A 23,824-nucleotide genomic window follows, 5' to 3' on the forward strand; every position below is an offset into this window, starting at 1 on the left:
AATAGGTTCACAACTGTTTTACTTTCACATTATTATTTATATTCCAATATTATTTACTCCATTAAACCAATGTCTTAAATAGTATAAATAATTATACTAGATTTATTTTTGACCGATTTTTTCAACGTTATTTGTATATATAAAAATTAAATATTGACTATTGAAAAAAATGCCAATCCCGGGATCCCTGGATCGTCAAATTGTAATCCTGAAATCCTGGGATCAAGATTTTGGCTTGGGATTGGATTCCCTAATCACGACGCCTTACGTTTGATGTGAAGCATCAGCAGCTGTTTTTATGCCTGGGAATGTCTCGGGAGCAGATGCCCAAGACTGAGGTTGCCATCCACTCAAATGTGTTTTGACTGAATTTACCGAGACATGATTTAATCAAAGTGCCCATGCGAGAGAAGAGCACGGAGAAATAACAAAAATAAATGGTTTTGATTAATTTACATACGGCCATACAAAACTATGTGAAGAGATCTTCACGTCCGCAATAATACATTGCAAATTTTTAAAAAGTCTAGTCGGCCTTTGTGGTACCAGGTTAGACGGCCTGATAGGCCCAACAGCTGGTTGGACCAAATTGAGCATCTCTTCTCTTTCGGAGCACATTCTCAGACATTCCCAGAGGATGTGGTTTGTATCCTGTAGTTCTCCGCCACATGGACATGTTGGTCGGGTGACAAGCCCAAGCTCAATGATAGTGGCGAATCCACCGTGCCCAGTTAAGAATTGACTAGTGTGATAGTCAGGAGTCAAACAGATAATATGTGTGTTTGCTCATAGTGGAGGCATCCCGCTTTCGCTGCCAGGTAATAGCTACTTTTTGACACCGTTGGCGTAACCTGAGATTAATTAATACGTAAAAGGTTGCGTTAGTTTTTTTTATTTGTTTTAGAAATTTAAATGGCCGCATAATATATCAGATATCTATCTGTCTTTTATGTTTCATATAATATATCTACTTGTCTTTCAAATTTCAATGGCTCATGTTACCCTTTCCCTTCAGTATCTTTATTTGATTTATTTGAAATGTTGTACTGAACATTGACATAGCGTGGAATTGCTTTTGTTTTTATAGTTTTTGACTGCACACTTGTAACTTGGTTTTGGGAAAAGTTTATTGGTAATGTTTTGTGAATAAAATTATTCACTGTTCGTATTAGGGATTGCAATACCGAATGAAAATTTCAATACCGGCTTTTCGGTATTTCTTGTTGAATACCGTATTAATACCGGTATTTCTTAAACATAAAAAAAAACAGAAATAGGTGCTTATCAATAAATATAGCTATTAAAATCTTTTTAAAATATAATTTTATAGCAAAAATCTACATAGGTACCTACATTTATTATGTTGACATTTAAAAATATTTATTGATCATAATAATTGTAGAACTAGTGATTTTTTACAAATAATTTGAAAATACTGATAATTTCAACTAAGGCCCTCAAAAGTTCATCAAGTGCAAATAAGTCCGGCTGCAGGCTTGTTTCTTAAATTCAACGCTTGTACAGTCATTAATAATTATAGAATAATTGAACATTTTTGTCACGGATGTTTTCTATTTTGAAATAGTATTATGATAATTCATCGCGACAATTACTTATATAAATACGAGGGTGGGTCAATAAGTCCTTAGAAAAGCCGACAGGTGGCGCGACTAGTACTGTAAGCGGTTTGTTTTCATGCAGCGGCACTACCGATTCAGTATGCTGCGAAGTTTCAATCAGATTGGTCGGGTTGTTGTGTGTTTCTCGTACATTTAAAAAAAAAAATTTGCTTGTTTACAAAAATGGAGAAAATTGAGTTTAGAGCTGTTATTAAACATTTTAATATAAAAGGGTTAACAGCAAAGGAAATAAAAAATGAGTTGGATTTAGTTCACGGCACATCTGCTCCTTCACTTGCAACTATTTATAACTGGTTAAATGAATTTAAACGTGGTCGTACATCAACAAAGGATGAACCACGCTCAGGACGTCCTGTAGAGGTGACTACACCAGAAATGATCAATAAAAAGATATGGTGTTAAGTGACCGAAGATTAAAGTTGAGTGAGATAATTGAGGTTACAGGGATCTCAAAAGGTAGCGTCATTTCTATTTTACATGACAAATTGGGCATGAAAAAAATTTCTGCAAGATGGGTGCCGCGTTTGCTCACAGTCGACAATAAACGCAATAGGGTGGTGGCCTCTAAAGCCCTGTTGTCGCTCATGCAACGCAATCCGGATGAATTTTTTCGTCGCTTTGTGACTGTAGATGAAACATGGATACACCACTATACTCCCGAGACGAAAGAACAGTCAAAGCAGTGGATTGCGAAAGGCGAACCATGTCCAAAAAAGGCGAAAACCGTAAAATCAGCTGGTAAGGTTATGGCTACTGTATTTTGGGATGCACGTGGAATTATTTTCGTTGACTATTTGGAAAAAGGAAAAACAATAACAGGGAATTATTATGCATCTTTATTGGACCAGCTAAAAAACAAAATTGAAGAAAAACGGCCTCATTTAAACAGGAAAAAAATCCTCTTTCATCAGGACAGTGCCCGTGTTCACACATGTTTACGATCAATGGCTAAAATTGAAGAATTGAAGTTCGAATTGGTCGACCACCCACCGTATTCGCCAGATTTAGCCCCCAGTGACTTTTTCCTTTTCCCAAACTTAAAAAAATGGCTAAGTGGACAACATTTTTTTTCAAATGAAGAAGTCATCGATCGGACAAATGCTTATTTTGAGGACCTTCCGAAAACTTATTTTTCTGACGGTTTAAAAAAAATTGAGAAACGTCTAACCAAGTGTATTGAGCTCCAAGGAGATTATGTTGAGAAATAAAAAAAAAATACAAAAATAAAAACTGTTTTAATGCTTTTTTCTAAGGAATTATTGACCCACCCTCGTATATTTGATGAAATTTGTTTTATTATTTTTTCACCTCTGTTGGATTCACTCAATATATTCGCATTTTAGCAGCACATAACTTATAATTCATTTTCAAAACGTAATAGATGCAGACTTGAGAGTGGGTCTATCTTGTTTGGGTCCCGCATCAGTTGAAGTACGGCCTCATGGTGGAGAGTCCAAAATTTCCTTTTGAGACTCCTTTACTTTCGGCTGTATGGATATTATCTGTGGCTCTAGCTACATATTTTCCTCTGCCATTCTTGGTGGTGTTGGCTTGTGTGTCTCTGATAATTACCTTATGAATCGAGGGCATCCGTTGTTTGTTCTCCCTAAGGTGTAGAACTAACCTGCCATTAGAGATGCCAATTGGAAGGGCAATAACCATGTTTCATGACATCGCTTCAGATATTGATATATTCCACTTACGTGAGGTGAATTTAGGTGGACGTTGTTTTATAAGTTTTTAAGATAGGGACTATCAATAGTTCACTCTGTGTACTTCCATCTACTTTTATATTTGTTGCTTTATTTTATTTCTTTTCTTATTTTATTACTTATTAAGTCACATTTCTCTGTATTTTTATTTAAAAAATTGTCATGAACGCTTTAATTTTGTAATTTGTTATGTTCATTATATGTAAAATAAATTAATTTGATTGATAAATACCGAAAATTCCGGTATTTTGGATTTTTAAAACCGGTATTTTGGTATTGATAAATACTGGAATACCGGTTTTGAAATACCGGTATTGCAATCCCTAGTTCGTATAATACATATATGAATATTTATTGGATCAGGGTATATTATATAAATAGGATACATGGATCATTATTTTTGAGCATATTAAAAGAGAGATTTTCAGAAAATATTTATTTTATCAAATTTATACAAAATAACTAGAATTAACAAATAAATTATCAAGAAAAACATTGAAATTTTGATGATTTATTCGAGTTACTTTAATGATTTCATAAATCCAACTATACAACGATAGGTACAAAACAAAATGTTCAACGAAAAACATATATTAATCACACAGAACATTCTTTCTGAATAATACAACCCTTTAGTAATATTTTTCGATCAGTAAATTATTGTAAAGTTATGGATCAGCTAGCAAAATATTTATAGGAAAAAATGAATCTCAGTGGATTTAATTAAATAAATATTTAAATTTCAACAGAATAAGAATAAGTACCGACCTATTTACAAAAATTGTCACATTTTATCGGAATTGTAAAAATATGACTTATTGACCTCACGGATACATTTATTCAGGGTTGTAGTCATTTAAAAAATCTAAATTCAACTCAGAGAAATTTCAATTTAAAAACGGTCCTATAAATATACCATAAATCACGACGCAGCCCTGCAATTATCCTAATATTTCGGTAATCTGTATGCGATGTTTCGTGGTGCAACTCAGTCACTATAATATAGGAGACAATAAATAAGTCAGTTAATTCTACTGGAATGTATTTTACCAATCAAAGATACTGATTGAACACAAGGTTAATATATTATCATCTACATACGTAATGTAGTATCTATTTACATTTACATACTCGTGGAATTGGAAAATGGTTGATGCATTTTTGGTATTTTTGAAACAGTGGAAATACAAACAAAAAATTGTTGCAGCATTAGGTGACATATAATATTATGCTGGTACTCAAGGAGGCTAATTATTTGTTAGTAGCTAATAATTGATTTTCAAGTTGTTATTGCGCATTTTTGTTTATTCCATCGGATGATAGGAGCTGCTCTTAATAACTATCTAAATTGTTGTCGTAGTGACAATCAGTCCATGCGAGATAACACAATCTGGTAAATAAAGGGGACTATAAAAAGGGCTGTAGGTAATTGTGTACAAAAGTGTTATTTATTCACACTAGAAACTTTTATATTAGTCATTTACGTATAAGTTAAGTTTAGCTTCTACAACAACCAAATGGTAATTCTGAGAATAATTCAGATTTTCGTAAGCCTGTCATAATGAGCTTGATTGACTTAGAATGTATAGAAAATATTGACTTGAATCGGGTGGTAATAGTACCTAAATTACCAACTATTAACATTCTTACGCTGTAATCATACATGGACTAAAGTATGTGTTCGGTGTATTAAATACCTTCATCACAACAAAATTTGAGTTAGTTTTTATACAAATGTAACCGAATGTAAATCGTCATAAAATCTCATTAAACAATAACTTCAACTCTATCTAACCAATTTTTTCCACTTCCTCATTGCGTTAGGAGTTAATGATGGTGTTGATATATTTATTTACAATTCATCGTGTTTTGGTCCTGAGAACTCATCGTGGCTGATAAAACCATTCTTGTCTTTATCTTCATGCTGGAATATCTCTTCGACTAACTTGTCATGGTCTTCCAACATGCTCTTGATTTCTTCACTTTGAGTTTCACCGCCATCAGCAGCAACCATCTGTTTCTTGAGGTATTCGCTCACCTGAAACAATAGAGGAAATAAATACGTTGAACTTTTCATATATACTAAAGACGAATCAGTTTCGTTTTGTACCAGAATGAGACAGCAACTTTGAATTTCTAAAGAGATCTGATAGTTACAGAATTTGGTACTACAGTATTCAAATGCTGCAGACTAGGTAAATTACATGTAATATTGCTTTTTCAAATTTCATAGTGAATAAGTATGGCTAATAGTTATCCATATGTACCAACATAATATTATAAAATTGCAAACGAACAAATCTTATTGTAGAATAAGGAACAGTTCTGAGAACGATAAAAATGTGATAAACACAACACAAAAAGATACCATGAATAATTGCATAACTCAATAACAAACAGTTTCATTTGTCTGTGATGAATCGATATTCATGATTAAAATATAAAATAACAATGTTTAGCAAATCATTGTGTATTTGGGACTCGACTGCTTATCGGGATTTCTCCCAGTGTTTTGAAGGGCAAGACACCCATGTGTATTTAAATCCAGCATAATTATGGTTCTCTCCTTGCTCATCACTGTTCTGTAGTAAATTCCATAAAACATAGTTCTGATATATCTGTACATAGTTGAAAGTTCCATGTTGCAGTAAGAGTGAACACTACTGCGAAAGCCAGTCGCTATAGACCGAGACTTTTAGGTTAATTAATTACTTGATGAGTTAGGTTATTAAACGCAAGATATTACAAAGGTGCCGGAATGTTAACAAATATTATCAATATTGTATGCGCGTTTTGTTAACGTGACAAACTTTAATGAATTTGATACAGACATAAATATGGAAAATAACATTCTTTAACACGTGTTATATTTACCCCATTTTTCTCCACACTCAAGAATCGTACCTTACACATATAACATAACCCACTTCCCTTATTTTTGTGTGACTCAGTGGACAGTAAATTTCAAGGTTTTTTTTCTTAACATTCTACTTAAAAAGTCACATACTATGTATGTGTACCAATATTACTATGACAACGCATAATATGCTATATTACAGGGTTGGCGAACCTTTTTGCATACGCGTGCCAACATTACCCAAAAAATATTTTTTGACTGTCTGACGTGCTGAAAAGTAAGCTCGTTTTTTTTAGGAAAATATTTTCGTCTTGGGCCACACGTTGGTCAATTTTTCACTCGAGCCATAGGTTCGCCACCCCTGCTATATTATATTATAATAGTATATAGGCATAGTTCATAGAGTTATCGAATTGTGTTAATTTCCAAGACTTAGTATGTATACTTTGCAGAACAAGAAATGTTTTCTATATTGCTTCAACTCATGCTAGCTAAACATCCAAGGTAGAGCCTCAAACTACTCGGAGCAATGGAACTACGCCATACGAGGCAATTGCTACTTAGGAACAAGTTCTGGACTGCACAATGCTCTAATAAGGCTCTATGAAATTACCTGTAATAGAGGTATGTTGAAAACTCACCTCTTCTCTTGAGAGCATATTGTCCTTGTCAAAGTCGATTTCTTTGAAAACATTGGTGGTCGGTGGTGAGTCTCCGATATTGATGAGTTCCACATCGAAGTAAAGAGTTGCTCCTCCAGGAATAACGTTGCCGGCTCCGCGCTCTCCGTATCCCAAAGATGCAGGAATTGTCAGCTTACGTTTCTCACCTGTAAAAACAAAATATCTGTAAAGACTAGGTATATATTCAATCCAGCCGAGACAGCGTTTGCTGAAATAATTGAAAACTTCACTTAGAATTGTTTTTAATGTATTACATAGTGTTAACAATTTAGCCAATAATGTATTCCGGCTTAGAATGGGTTTGAAATGACGTACATAATTATAATTCCTAAAATAAGGTTTAGTACTATTGCGTATAGTGTATTTATCACCTGAAGTACCACTTCAAGCACTTTTGCAAATGAAAATCTACCTATCAGAGTAAGGGTAAGCCCTTGGGAAAATATACTATGCCTATATTGAAGTAAGAATCAATATAGCAAGTATTACCAGCTAAAAGTTTATCCCCACGACTAGGGATCCCGAGCTATTTTCGATACCTATGAATCCCGGGATTGATAAACATAATCCCGGGATTTCGGGATTGATTTTTTTATCAATTTTTATGGAAAATAAAATAAAAGCGAAAATATAACAGAAAAAATACTTTTAATAAAAACATAACTATCTACATTAGAAATAAACTAGGTTTGAATGAAGTTTGATTTATACCCATGTGTAGGTTGCCGACTCATTTTATTTTTTCACATAAATTATTAAAAATGAGAAAGATTAGAAAAAACAATGCTTCGCACTTTTAACAAAGTAATTCCACCATGCTATCATACGTTTTACGGCAGTTTCATATTTGGCTGACTAATTAGATTTATGAAGCGGAAAGGCCATAAGTACACCATGATTATTTGCTTTACTATTTTAAATCTCGCTAATCCATTCATTATGTCTTTGCTATCAGAAACAGCATTCTCATATTAAATTCACATTATTATTTGTATTACATTATTATTTTCTCCATTAAGCTTGTGTATTTCCTAGATTGAACGTATACAATATTAACAATAAATGTCTTAAATAGTATAAATTATACTAGATTTATTTTTGACCGATTTTATCAATGTTATTTGTAAATATAAAAAAAATATATTAACAATGGAAAAAAATGCCAATCCCGGGACCAGTCCCGGGATCCCGGGATTGTAAAATTGTAATCCCGAAATCCCGGGATCAGAATTTTGGCTCGGGATTGGATTCCCTACCCACGACCAATATACGATAATTAGGGCAAACGTGTACAAAATTATCCTTTGTAATCTGGTTTTCAGTAAGAAATAATGTTTTTACATAATGTCAGGCTCAGCAGTGTGGAAGCTATAACCTCATTATATGGTATCTATAACTTCAACGGGGATAACATAAAATGTCCCAAAATTTTAAAGAGCATCGAGTCTGGACGCATATTTATTTTCTGTGAAAAAGCTTTTCGCGAAGTCATGGTTAAACATCCATGGTCTAAGAGAAAATTTCTTTGATGGAAAAGTGCTTGTTCGAAGCCAAAAGTGCTATTCCTAATTCAAAATACCTATCAGCAAAAAAAATCCATAGATACCTACCACTTATCTTCCAAAGAGGATTTTGATAAAGAGTGTTTACTAACCGACACACATGTCAACTAATCCTTGGTCCCATCCTTTGATGACTTGTCCAACTCCAAGCTGGAAGGTGAATGGCTGATCACGGTCATAACTGGAAACAAAAGAAAATATTTTTTAAGCTTGTTATATCTTTTTCACGACAGGAATCCACTACCAAATGGAGCCCGCAATATGATGGTAAGCAGCATGGCCCCCACATCTTAAAGCGGGCCCCCAGGCCACAATGTTTGGCGGGCCCCCCAACCTATCGCTAAGGATAAGAATAGTGTAATGTTCTACATTAGTGATCTCCAAATGGTATTCCGTGAGGTAAACTTAAGGGTAACTTCGTGTATTTTTAGTGATTTCTAAATAAATCCACTTGAATTATTGAGCTGTTAGCACTCGGCATCGTATTATGAAGCACTGATCGCGACCCCCTTTTGTGATAGCTAAGTAACATGCGACCATTCGCCATATTGGATAGTCATTTTTAATAGTCGGAAACACTAAAAATAATTATAAAATAAAATACTGCTCGTCAAATAGCGCAAATAATGGTGAATTTTTATGTCACTTAACCGGTCAAGCCACCATGCCGGGCCCCCCTGGTAAGCAGTGTTGCCAACTGTCATTCACAAAAATATTCCAGATAGGGTAAGAAAATAAGCCAGATGGCAGAATAAAATGCTAGATTTTTTTAAAATTGAAAAAGTGTCTAGAGACCATCATTTCAAAAAAAAAATGTGTCGCAATTTATTGTAAACATCGTTTTACAAGAAGAAAGATTGAAAAAAAAATAGTATTCTACACTAATAAAATAGGTCAATAAAACAATTAATTATTAATGCAGGTAAGAAATTTAGTCGTCATTTTGTATCTAACATTTAGTGTTTTAGTTATGCATAATATTGTGTATAAATAATTGTTTTTAATCTGCTGCAATCAATGACTGTCATTGGCTGCAATGCAACGCAAGATCCACAGACGCATACACGTCATTATTCATTATAGTCCGCGTATTGAACACACTGAGCACATCAACAGAATGTTAACAGATATATATTTTCTGGTATGAAAGTACGTATGACCAGCATATTGATTTTAGAGCAAATCTAGTGTAGTATTCTAACTTTATTACAAGACGTTTTAAGCTGTTTGCGATTTCGAAAAACGCTAGATTTAACGCCAGATGGAAATATTGCAAGCTAGATGCCTATTCAAAAATGCTAGACCTGGCAAGAAAAAGTTGGCAACTCGGAAGGTAAGTGTGAGCCGATTGCTTTACTGAATATGCTGGGAAAGGGGACATTGAGGACACCCATTGGTGTAGTTCAGTCAGTTCATGCCAAACTGTTTGCTAACATTTTTGGAGCTCACGCAGACGCGCGCGCGGGTGCCGTGGCGCGTAGGTAAATATTATGTGCGGGATAAATAATTGAAGCTGGAGAAATCAACGATTGTTACAGGCAGTGTCATACATTCGATGAGGAATATCACCGATCGCAGCCACAAGAGGTTGTGTCAGAGATAACGCTTAGAAGGCAGTCTACCTATTAAAAAGTTATAATGAGTGCCGATAATTTTGCCTAGAGATCTTTAAATAGTATGCAAAAGAAAAACAAGCAGAAATAAGTAATTGAAAATGTGTTGAATATACAAATTAACCATAATACCTACATAATGTACATTAGAAAGGGGACGAGTCGAATTAACCACTCTGAACTAGTAAATATCAAACAGAAACAGAAGTTCACATACAAAGTGTTTCAAAACTTAATATTCCTTGTTTTCCCTGATTGCCTCAACATGATTTTAGACTCGCATACAGAATTATTATGTTATGATAAAGTTAATGCAGTACAAATGACTGAAAAATGTTGCCTACCCCTGTTTTTCCTTATATCACATAATAAATTTTAATAAAAATCTTCGATATGGTTTTGTGTGACAGTAATTTTGCGCGTAGCTAGGTTGAATCCAGCAATCCAAACCAGATCAAAGCAGCGGCGCCCAGTAAAAAGATGAGAAGCGGGATTACATGTAAATTGTACGCATTGCATTTTACGTATCACAGTTCACAGTGCACTGCCGTCCCAAAAAGAGATGGCCGTATAGCTTTCAGATCAAGAAGTCCGCGTTCTGCAGATAGTAATGTTCCAATTAATGTAACATTACTATCAGATCTATCTAATTAATCAAATAATGATTCAATAATGACATTTATGTGATATTGATTGGTGAATGACAGCGTTATTATCAGATATCGTAAGTATCAATACGACTTGGTACTTACCGAGTACCTATCTACCAGAATTTTATATAAATATATAGGTACGGTTTGATGGTAGGTATTTCTAATTTACTCACGTCTGTCTACATATTTTCTTCTACCTTTCCCTTGTATTTCGGTGTTATTACGTCACTAATAGATAAGATATCAGGGCTCGAAATGGACCGGAGCGCCGTTCCCGTTCGTGAAATCGGTAAAATTATCGTCTGAGCTAGATAGGCCTAATATAAAATCTAACACACTTATTTTTTTATGAAATACACATAAAATTTGATAACATGTAAATATCTTCAGAAAACTGTTGAGCGCTACGGTTTGTAAACTTTTCCATTTCGAGCGCTGTCAGATATGATTTTGCAGCCATCGTTTTCAGATACAACTTCTCACGGTGTAGTAGATATGATACGGGCAACTGCATGCGTATAATTATTCAGACACGGTGAAGTGGCACAAAAAGATAAAGGAAATAGTGGATATAAATACGGTGTAATTTATTTCACAGCATTGAATCAGATAGCAATTGCTGTGACGTCACCATAGCTATCCTCGGCCAAACTAAACGTAATATGTGTGTACATGCATACTATTGTGACGTCAAAACAATAGATGGGCGATGGGCCTCTATTCAGATTGTATAATATTGAGTCTCTCGGCCAGGCCAGTCCAGAGCACAAAGCGCCCTTTGCGGACAAACAAATTACATCGCCGATTCATCGCTGTGACGCAGTGCGCCCAATTTCAATATATTTCGACAAGGGAATATCTATCCACTGTGAATAATTATTATGTGGCCTCTCACTAAAAGCGTGTGTGTATGGCGACCACACACTACAGCAGTGAGTCCTTTCGTATTTCTCTCCATTCTCGGATACTGTCGCATTCGCACGTTTTCTTTTGATTGATAATATTTCGATCGTTGTGCGGATGATTTTGGCATACTTGAGTCAGCGAAACTCAATAATTAACAGTTAATATTATTATTATGCATAGCGAAGTGTAGTTTTACCGACAGTATTCGACATTCGTTCCGTTTTTGCATTGTAAAACAACAGGATTAACGCTACCGCTGATAAAAAGTTTCAATTAAAAAATGGCAGTGGTTAATAGTTAGAATGATACCCAAGTGGGTTACCTTCAATATTGACGTCTGTGCCATAAAAGTTCGTTACGTAAACGAAACGCGCATTCAATATCGGTAATATCGACGAACACACCCAGCGGGCTTTGTATTTCTTGCGTTTTATGACCTGATCTTCATTAAGTCTTGGTCTTTAATCTGTTCTGTGTCTGTCGAACAGGCAGAAGAAAATGGATAATAGTATTATTTACACAATATTATATCTATAATATTATATAAATATATTCTGGATTAAATAGATATTTTAATTGAAACAAAAAAATCATTCCGTTGAATATTAGATTCAGAATATCCGCTCCAGACAAATTATTCAGGGGCAATGACTCGATTAAATACGACATTTTTATTTTAAAATGTTGTCTAAAAAAAAACGTTAAGCATGTGCAAACATTCGATTTGCTATATCAAATAAATTCGGCGCCGTTTCAAGAGATCTATCTCTTGATGAGCCAGGCCGATAATTAGGCTGGCAATTGCACTAAGTCTGGTGATAAAACCAGTAGTAGTAAACAGTTTTATTAAAAAGTGAAATCCCTGGGTTTTAAAAACGTCGACTACATAATATTATTGTCTTGCTAGATCAATGAAACCATCAAGAGTATATATAATCTGCGTGGAAGAACAATAAAACTATTTTAATACGTAAATACTCCAATCTTTGAATATTATTTTAAAAGTAACAAAAAACGGGGAGAAATCATTTACCGTGAATTAACTGTTGAATTATTGATTAGTCTCTACTTATTTTAAAGACATTGCGATAATGCATGGGGTATGTGATGAATGGCCTCCAATTAGACTAAGGTTAAATTTAAAACATATTTATTATTTGTTCAACAATCAAAATAATGTTTGGCCATCTGTAAATGTCAATTAAGGACGCTTTGGCAATACAAAATGTTTATTATTTGTACATAAAACATATGAATATGCGAATAAGATATTAGAATTATTCCACACATGTTTGTATAGCCCGCAAAATTGTAGATTTCATTGAAATTTTATATTTTTTTTGCGAAAAATACCAATATTTTCATTTTAATATAAAGCCTGCAACGCCACGCCATGGTTTCTTTAAAATTTCAAATTATTCATTTCACTTTTGGGCATTTTGAAATTTGTTTATTGACAACAGTCATAGATCATCAGAAACATACAATTTTAAATTCGTATGAACACGCTACTTTATTTTTAGGGGGGTTTTATTCATAAAGCCTTCATGCAACGAGTCATCTATTTTGCGGATAGCGTGGCTTTGTAATTTGAATCGTAGTAGTTAATAACTAATAATAACATTACTCAGCGCTCGAAATGGAAAAGTTTACGAACCGGAGCGCTCGACAAATTTTAGTATATAGTCATCAAACATAGTCATCAAATCGTGTGTATTTTATAAAAATAAGTGTGAGATTTTCTATTCTATGGCCTTTCTAGCTCAGATGGTCAAAATATTTTTTTCCACGAGACGGATCGATAATTTTACAAATTTCACGAGCCGGAACGGCGCTCCGGTCCGTTCCGTTCCATTTCGAGCCCTGACATTACTAAGTTTGATTCATAGACCATGCCAAGAAATATCCATCTCAGAGTAATACTATAAATAGAGTAGCTATCCTTAGGCAAAATGAAGCCGTGTTTCTTGCGTATTTGCTTGCAATTTTATTATTATTAACTTAATTATGAAACGTTATACCACCATATGTTGCTTCTCAGTACGGCTACCAAATTTAAACACAACATAGTTAATTCATATTTAACACAAAAACAATAAATTTCAGCAACACGTGCTCGAAGTTTTTAAATGAACGTAGTCATTCAAATCACTGTTTACAAAAAATATTTAATTCGGGCGTAGAAATTCTATCTTACTCTAACGCATATTGCGGAGATATAATCGTACACTCGCACGTGTGGTTCGTTTTTGTTCAGGCCTTGGTACCAATTGTTTTTACGTCCTTGCAGTAGCATCCCTGGATTTGTGCTGCCCTTAGGCAGATACGGTGAAGCTACGGGATGCTGATATGATCTGGAACGATGCAAGAAGACTGGCTAGCGACAGAGATTGTTGGAGGCGGCACGTATTGTCTATATATATATGTTCCAACAAATGGGCGGATATGGTCGAAGAAGAAGTTATTAACCGATTAAGGCACCGGCACCGGCACCGGCACAGGTTTCTGTATTGTATTGTTGTACCTATATAATTTGTATTTTTTTCTGGCGCTTCGTACAGTCACATTGGGCACCTCATACAGAATACTACATTATGATCGGTTCTCCGTTCTCCTTCTTCAGTGATTACTACAAGCACTCGATAGTATTTTGTATACTATCAATATTCACCGAAATCGCGTTCTAATTTGTAAGTAGGCCTGAGAATTGTTGGTTGGCCTTCGCTGGTTGTTTCCGTTACACAGGTTGATAACGCAATTACTCGACAGGTAGCGGGCGGGTACTGACGTCCGTAACCGTACAGTGTACGGGTGTCATACTCGAGACGCGACATGATGCGACGTTACGCTGCCTTATGTGTGCACCTGTGTATCGTACATTTTACGTCTACTATTACCGGTGAAAACTATTCGAGATGTGGTACAAGACAGCCAACACGACTCGTCGTTGCAAAGCTGTTTGAAATCCTTAAAGTGATGGATGGTATCCAGAAAAGAAAATTGCAATTTAAAACACATTCACGATAAAAATAATAATATTGCTTCCAAGATTACAATTTTGTATGCAACGTTTTATATTGAACTATTACACACTACATACGTATCTACTATCAAAGCTTTTATAGAAACAACTAAGTTTTCATTTCGTTCCAGATTGAGGAAGGTTGTCCGAAAATTGAGGATTACTGTTTTGCAATTATTAATTAAATTAGCCCCCGAAATGAAACAGAAAACTTTTTTTATTGAATGAAATACATCATGCAACCCTTTAATGTGGATTCTACTTTTTAATCGATTACATTTAATGTTTAATATTGACCACTGGCGAAGGGTGGAGGTAGGCTGTTAAGATCCGATATAAATACTACGCATTAAAAATTGTCAGTCATATATCTATATTTGTTTTCATTGAACTAGGACTACTATATATTATGCAGATAGTATTGGTTAGTTTAAAAACCATGCCATTATTAGATAACAGTCAAAAAATAGTTGTCTATCTATAAAATATCTAAAATTATGCCATTAAATCATACATTTAGATATTTTATATATGAGAATATTTTGTATCTCTTATGGTTTGGTTTAGGCAGGGCTTAATGAATTTAAAAAAACTAATCAACAGCATCTGTAATACGTTTTCTTAATTCAAAGAAAACAAATAAGAATGACTGAAAAAGTGGGCACTATCGGATCGCACATAGCACGCCTAAACTATAAATATGGTTGGTATAGGCAGGATTTAATTTATTTTTTAAAACTAACCAACACTGTCTGTAAATTGTTGTCTTAGTTTAATGAAAACCAATACGTATTCCTGACAAAGTTTAGTGTGCACTATTTATATCGGATCTTAACAGCATACCTCCCTTCCACCCTTCGCCAATGAATTATTGTCAACCCTTTAATGTGGATTTTACTTTTTTAATCGATCATAATATTTAATGTTTAATATTATAAAGCAGCAATGACATCTTGAATAAACACTATAACTATTTTGTCACCACACTTTGTTCACTGCAGAGAACTGCAAGATAAAATAAAATAAAAACAATTTCATTCACACAAAAAACATTAACAAGAAAACAGTTCGTTGTTAAAAGGGAACAATATGCAATTAAAAGTTCAGTTTGTTGCACCCTGAATTTGTTCTCTAACATATTTATATCTACTACTTTTATATTTATATATCTACTAGCTTGGCATGTAATGTTTATTGGAGTTTTATACAGATTTATATTTCGTGGAAACATTTATGCTTTTTAAAATAAATATAAAATACATTAAAACTTAAACTAAATTTGAACGGTATAACAATATAATATGTAATAATGAGATGGGATCCATTAACGAATACACTGAAATATTTAATACACTAAAATGAATACATTGAAAGTTTATCTAACTTTAAATTTATTTTATTTGTTATAACTTAGTTTAACTAATTTTATTAAATGAAAAAAAAACGGTACTGTTCGGTTATCAGGAATATAGCGGAAAACACATTTTGAAAATAGCCGATAAACTGGATTATTTGTTAGGTTAACCTAACCAAACCTAACCTAACCTAACCCAACCTAACCTTACCTAAACTAACCCAAACTAACAAATAATCCAGTATATCGGGTATTTTCAAAATGTGTTTTCCGCTGTATTCCTGATAACCGAACAGTACCGAAAAAACATGGATTGTTCTAGACAATTACAATGTGTCTTACTTTAAATCCTTTTTAGTTATGTATTAATGATCTATCTGCGGTATGGTTACAGATTGTAAAAGAGTATATTTTAAATTGTAGATGTTTTATATAAGTAAGGCTGTCTATATATAAACATGTTTATTTATTCCGTTAGAAAAAATATTCTATCTACCTATCTGTAAAAATAAATAAAATTCATGATAGCTATAAGGCCCGTAAGTAATGGGTATGAATTTTTTTAATGTAACAAAAGACATCACCGATTTTATAAAACACTTTGACTTGAGTTTGTGTTGTAATACAAACAAAGATAATATAAAATATGTTATTTTTATATTTACCGTTTAAATTTTTTTTTCGGTTATGTACATGTTCAAGCGCGTGTTTTTCGCAACATGATTTTACTACCTACTTCAGTTATTGTTTGTCAATTTATGGCTACGGTCGTATATTGTAGCTTAACCACTGGAAAATACCAAAATAAATGGCGTTTTTAAAAAAAAATACTACCTTATTCTTAGGTCAATAATTATTATAAAGCAATCATTATGTGTTATGATGTTTATCACACTTGAATTGTCAAAGGCATAGCTTATAATAGGTATCTTTAGAATTATCCTCAAATGTGTGAGGATTCATATGAAAACAAAAACTTCTAGAACCCGGCCCTCATTCTCCGGAGGCCAACCTGATACTGATCACGGCAGCGATCAGCGAAGGAAGGCAGAGGGTGCTAAAAATCCCCGGAGACCCGGAAAAGGCTGCCAACAGATGACCATTGCTACATATAACGCAAGAACATTGTCCAGCGATGCCAAACTTGTAGAGTTTCAAGAAGAGCTCCGGAATATCCACTGGGATGTTGTCGGACTCAGCGAAGTAAGGCGTAAAGGTGAGAGTATTATTACTTTACAAAGCGGACATGTGCTGTACTCCAAAGGAACCGATGAAGGACGCACGAGCGGTGTTGGATTTGTTGTCAACAAAGCCTGGAGGGACCGCATAGTCGAGTTCAACTGCATTTCTGACAGGGTCGCAAGCGTGATACTTAAAATCAATGCTAGGTACCGCATTCAGATTTTGCAAGTATATGCTCCGACACAGAGCTATCCTGATGAAAAAGTGGAAGAGTTTTACGAGGAAATAACATCCTTGAAAAATAAAAGTAAATGCCACTTCAACATCATAATGGGAGATTTCAATGCACGTATTGGATCATACCAAAGAGATGACGTAGCGGTCGGACATTTCGGACATGGCTCAAGGGATGGTAGAGGGGACATGCTTGTAGAGTTTGCTGAAACCAACAATCTTCACATCATGAATTCCTTTTTTCAACATAAACCTACACGTAAATGGACGTGGAGAAGCCCGACAGGAAGGACCAGCGAAATCGATTACATCCTCGCTGACAGAAAATATACATTTTTAAACTGTAAGGTGATCAATCAGTTTAACACCGGCAGTGATCACCGGATGGTGAGATGTAAGATAAGATTGAACGTCAAATCAGAAAGATCCAAACTGCAGAAGAAGTCAAATGCTCGCGTATACATGCAGAACAATACTGAATTCCAAAATGAACTCAAAAATGCACTATCGGCTTTCTTAGATGAGAACGAAACCGTTTCCCTATCCAACGCGGAGGATATAACGAATATTATTCTACAATGTGCAGAAAAAACAGGCGTAAAAAGCTCAGAAGTTACACCTTCCACCAAGCTTTCGAAGGCAACATTGAATCTTATGGAGCAGAGAAGGAAAACCAAGAGCGATAGACAGGCGCAAAACGATATGGAGTTTTCATCACTTTGCAAAACCCTCCGAAGGAAGATTAGAGAAGACCTTCGTAAATTCAATGTAAACCTCATACAAGCAATTGTGAAAGCAGGCAGAAGTTTAAACAAAAACAAGCAATGCTTGTCGATAGGAAAACGTCAAATCACAGCACTAAAAGCAAAAGATGGTTCTATCGTCAGAAATTGGGAACACTTGTTAAGCCGAGTTGAAGAGTTCTACAGCGATCTCTACAGTGATGACACTGACAATACGACTATAGACTTAGATCTTCAGAGAAATGGAAATTCGGAAGACCATACTCCCGAAATTACATCCTGGGAAGTAACCCATGCTTTAAATTACATGAAAAGTGGGAAAGCCCCCGGGGAAGACGGTTTAACGATAGATATCCTCAAAAAAGCAGGAAAGGATGCAAATGAAGTACTTGCACAATTGTTCACAGCCTGCATATGCAAAGAGGATGTCCCAGAGGTATGGAAAAATGCCAGCATTGTCATTCTTCACAAAAAAGGTGACAGAGAAGACCTAGCAAATTATCGTCCAATAAGTCTACTCCCTATTCTCTACAAGACGTTCACAAAAATTCTCTCAAACCGTCTGCAAAATGTACTAGACGAGAACCAACCGAGAGAACAAGCCGGATTTAGAGGAGGATACAGCACTATGGACCATATCCAAGTCGTCAGAGAAATCATAGAGCGGTACCAGGAATACAAACTGCCACTATGCATGGGTTTTATAGACTATGAGAAGGCGTTTGATTCGATAAAGAAATGTTCAATACTCGACGCACTCAGAAAACAAGGAATCCCTGGACGCTATATAAATATTTTCAATAATATATACAGTAGCGCAACAGCATCTGTAAATCTCCATAAACCATCGCGCAGATTTCCTATCAGCAAAGGAGTCCGACAAGGTGATACAATCTCACCTAAACTATTTACAGCTACCCTTGAAGACTTATTCAGGCAACTTGACTGGAATGACAAAGGGATCCCCATAAATGGAGAATACCTGAGTCATCTGCGCTTTGCCGATGACATAGTAATTTTCTCGCAAGACTCAGAAGACCTCCAAAGCAGAATGCAGGAACTCGCTGAAGTAAGCAACAAAGTAGGTTTGAAAATAAATGTAACAAAGACGAAAGTCATGTTCAACTGCTTTGCAGGCCAAAAAGAGATCCTCATCAATGGCACTCAGCTCGAACAGGTGAAAAGCTACATCTATCTGGGACAACAAGTATCTATAGATGGATGTATATTTGATGAAATTGTTCGCAGAGTAAAGCTAGGCTGGAGTGCTTTTGGCCGCCTGAAAAATGTCTTCAAAAGTGACCTTCCACTGTGCCTAAAGCGCAAAGTGTTCAACCAGTGTGTGCTTCCCGTGATGACATATGCGTGTGAAACATGGACCCTAAGTAAAAGAGAGATCCAGAAACTTAGAGTAGCACAACGTGGTATGGAGAGGTGCATGCTGGGCATAACGCGAAAGGACAAAAAGAGGAATGAGTGGATAAGGAAGCAGACAAGGGTTTGCGATGTAATAGAGTTTATTAAAAGCCTTAAATGGAGATGGGCTGGACACATAGCTCGAAGAAGAGACAATCGTTGGACAAATCTAGTCATCCAGTGGTATCCAAGAAGTACAAAACGTCCACAAGGTAGACCTAGAGGCCGCTGGATCGATGAAATGATAAAGTTCTGCGGAAGTACGTGGCAACGCAATGCACAGGACCGAGAGAAGTGGAAGCAACTTGAAGAGGCCTTCATCCAGCAGTGGATAGATTCAGGCTGATGATGATGTTATTTTTATATTTACCGTTTAAATTTTTTTTTCGGTTATGTACATGTTCAAGCGCGTGTTTTTCGCAACATGATTTTACTACCTACTTCAGTTATTGTTTGTCAATTTATGGCTACGGTCGTATATTGTAGCTTAACCACTGGAAAATACCAAAATAAATGGCGTTTTTTAAAAAAAATACTACCTTATTCTTAGGTCAATAATTATTATAAAGCAATCATTATTCGTAGGATGTTTATCACACTTGAATTGTCAAAGGCATAGCTTATAATAGGTATCTTTAGAATTATCCTCAAATGTGTAAATCTTGCCCATTTTTTTAATAATAAAATGCCTAATTCTTGTCAAACTTGGGATCACAGAGATTATCAATATAATTTTTTATCGTAAATATTTCACTATAATAATGTCGACATAAATTATACTAATGGTTTTATAAATGCGTTTAAATGTAAAAAATCTTAACACCACTGCACATGGACGTACTGAAATATGACTATATTCTAAAACATTAGAGCGAGAGGTTTAAAAGAATACTATTTTATGTAATAAAAATACTTTATGCAGTCATCAAATGTTTAAAATAAATATAAAGGATAATAAGGCTTCAAAATTATATAAATTAATTATCTACAACGTTTAAGGAATGTCCAGGATCATGCTTTAAAAATACCATAAAAGCTCCATTTTGACCTACGCGGAGCATGTCCCCCCTTGTCAGTATTTACTTCCTGGCCCTACAAGCCCGTCGTCGTTCCAATTAGCTCGATTGTTATAGATAGTTTCAATTGGCTCGATGACTTTTAAGAATAAGTCTGGATAAGTTGATATCACTCTAATGATATTGTAGAATGCAATATTTTTTAAAGCCAAACATGGATCCCCCATTTTTTAGTAATTATTTGTGGTGATAAGTCTGACAAGTGTGGAGCTGTGGGCTGCCTAGTTGTTGCTCAAGAGAGTGATTCTGTTATGGTCATTATGGTAAAATACTATAGATCTTACGTACAACTACCAACATAAGTTTATATATCTATGATAGATAATAATTGGTAAAGCACATTGGCCGGAATCCGGTGGATGCAGGTTCGAGTTCTATCTGACATCTGAAATGTTACATTCTTATATCTTGTCAAATCATGTAAATCGTTGAATAAAAAATAGTTTATTTAATTATTAAGATGCAGGTGCGTTACAACTAAAATTTTGAAAAATCCAGAAGCAGGATATAAATCAATTGATCTTGATTAATCAATTATTGATCAATAATTATTATTGATATCTTGACTCAAACCACGAAAGCTCATTCTCCAAAAGTAGCGAAAATTAGAGAAGCGTGTCCGTTACATGAATTATAGTTAATTTCATCGTAATTAGGTGCAATATGTGCAATTAGGTGCGTAATTAATGCAGGTGGCTAAATTGGGAAAAGCAAATTAGCCGGTACCCTGTGGATGCAGTTCGAGTCGAGAGAATATTTTTTCTTAAGATTTTTTCTAAAAAATGTTTCCGTATTTATGTTCAAAATATCAAACATAATATTCTTATCTATATAGTTATTGATTGCAAGTTTTATTACACACATAATTTCTTATTCAATTATTATTTTTTTCCTAAAAGTTTAGCTATAGCTAACCGCTACAATCAACAAGCTTGCATAACGATTCGATTATTAAATCAACGCAAAAAAAACGAACGTTTTGTACAGTGGCATTTATACTGTTCCGGCTTTCCATCTGATCAGTGGTGGAAGAAGACGAAGGTAAGGAAATGTGGTACAAGTCGGTTTACAGGAAGCTAGGCGGGAAACGCGCTAATTTTAATAGCCGATTTTGGCAAAATTCATGAATTCAACCTGAATGAAAACCTAACTTAACCTCATCCAGTATAACGGCTATTTTGAAAATTTGTTTGCCGCTGGCTTTCTGTAAACCGAGAAGAACCGGAAATGTTTATCAGAAAAAAAATGATAGACAAAAGTTACATCAGCTGCATTTAAAACTAAACAACATTATAACATACACTCTGGCCTTTTCTGACCTAAAACTGCCGTCTAACACACACTGAAGTGTATCAAACGAGACTCTCCACTTCACCTGTCTATGGCAGGGATTCTCAACTATAGATAATTTTCATACTAAATTATTATCAAATAATCCCATACTTGTCGTTTATTCAGTAAGTGATTATGAAATATTATCCTCCCTTTTAAACCATTCTGAACATCCCAACTAACTTAATGTTTTGATGAAAACGAGTTAAAAAATAATTTGGATAACATAATGAATGCCTCACTAAAATAATGTAAATGCCGACCTATTTAATAATATTCTCTTTTATAAACTGTTTTATTATATATTTTAAGTACGTAGAGGTAAATCTGTTTAGTCTAATACTAGCAAATAATAATACAATGAAATATACGTCTCTGTTGTGTGGAAGGGGCAAAGGAAATAGATACGCCCAATTTTACAACGTTTTTATTAACTCGTATTCTTGTTTTTCCGGTGGTTGTATGTCCAGTATAAATATTGCAATCGATTTTTAACTAACTTCTCGACTAGCTAGACATTTGAAACTTTTAGAATATATTATTATCATAACACGATGCCAATGCATTATTTTAATACCTTTAGCCATCTTTAAGCAGAATTGAATTCATTTTCAGTTAATTCTGTTTTGTATGGAAAGTTATTTCAGAAAAATCCGTAAAAAGTACTATTATTGGTTGCTAAGGGGGTGGTAATAGCAACTAAATTATTAATATATACGTGCGTTACTATGGAAATCAAAATGAAATGTCAAAATGACATTTCAGTATTCTATATTATTGTTTGTTTGTTTGTTTTTTTATTTATTTCATACCAAGTACAAGTTTGAGCATATTGAGCATAATAATTCAAGAGAAATTTTAAAAACGTTGTATATAAGAAGTTCTTTTTATCTTGTAATATGATTTACGAATCGTTCACTGTTGAGAACTTTTAGTGTTAATCATGTTTTGATCATTCTGAGTATGGAACAAATTAATAAAAAAAAATGGTTTCACAACCACCGTAATGGAATTATAGCATATAAATGTCAGTTAAATTAATAAATTTAATGATGTTTTTAATTAATTACTTTTTTATTCAACGAATAATTCACAAGATTTACTAATGTAACATTCGAATTATTGAACATAGATAATTTTGAAAACAAAGCGCTTCAGAGAGTATTATAAGAGCCATTAGTTAAAATTTGTCGTAATTTAGTATGGTACCTTTTGCATAGTGGTTTATGTGAGTGGGCGTGAAACCCGAGTGGTGCAGATTCGATTCCTGCGAGGTGGGGTGTCTTACTTTCTTCAAAAAGATTTTTTCTATTGGTTATAATATATTATTTTATTATACTAATACTATTATACTAATAAAAGCATATTATTCAAAAATATACGATCCTCTAAAACTGCAAAAAATTTACTTACCAGATTTTTTTTGTTTGTATAAAAATCATGGAACTCTTCATAATATTTTAATATGAAGGAAATATAGTAAATTTTCCAGATTGCATATAAAAAATAATTACAAGATAAAAAGAACTTTTTGTATACAACGTTTTTAAATTTTCTGTTGAATCATATAAACTTGACTTGACTAGTTTAAACGATCAAAAAAAAAAAAAATTGTACTTGATAGAAATAATACTGAAATTTCATTTTGACATTCATATTGATTTCCATAGTAACGCACGTACATATTAATAATTTTGTTGCTAGGACCATCCTCTTAGTAACCAATAATGGTGTCGAAATAACTTTTCATACAAAACAGAATTAACTAAAAATGAATTCAATTAAGTATACTAGACGGTTAAAAGTATTTAAAAAATGCATTGGCATCGTGTTCTGATA

At 34.2% G+C, this 23,824-nt stretch overlaps 1 protein-coding gene across 1 annotated transcript in view; it reads right to left on the reverse strand.

The window, feature by feature from the left end:
• Window positions 1-3,739: 3,739 nt before the first annotated feature.
• Window positions 3,740-23,824, reverse strand: part of Fkbp14 (peptidyl-prolyl cis-trans isomerase Fkb14) — a 70,953-nt gene continuing 50,868 nt past the window's right edge. The window contains exons 2-4 of the mRNA XM_085941374.1: window positions 8,547-8,635; window positions 6,851-7,038; window positions 3,740-5,390 (exon numbers count right to left, since the gene is read on the reverse strand). Coding sequence (XP_085797500.1) covers window positions 5,205-5,390; window positions 6,851-7,038; window positions 8,547-8,635 — 463 coding nt within the window. The 3' untranslated portion in view covers window positions 3,740-5,204. The remainder of the gene's footprint in view (window positions 5,391-6,850; window positions 7,039-8,546; window positions 8,636-23,824) is intronic.

Source organism: Rhyacophila brunnea, unplaced genomic scaffold (assembly GCF_057557595.1).
Source record: "Rhyacophila brunnea isolate RB1 unplaced genomic scaffold, BYU_Rbru_1.0 scaffold_1, whole genome shotgun sequence".
NCBI lineage: Eukaryota > Metazoa > Arthropoda > Insecta > Trichoptera > Rhyacophilidae > Rhyacophila > Rhyacophila brunnea.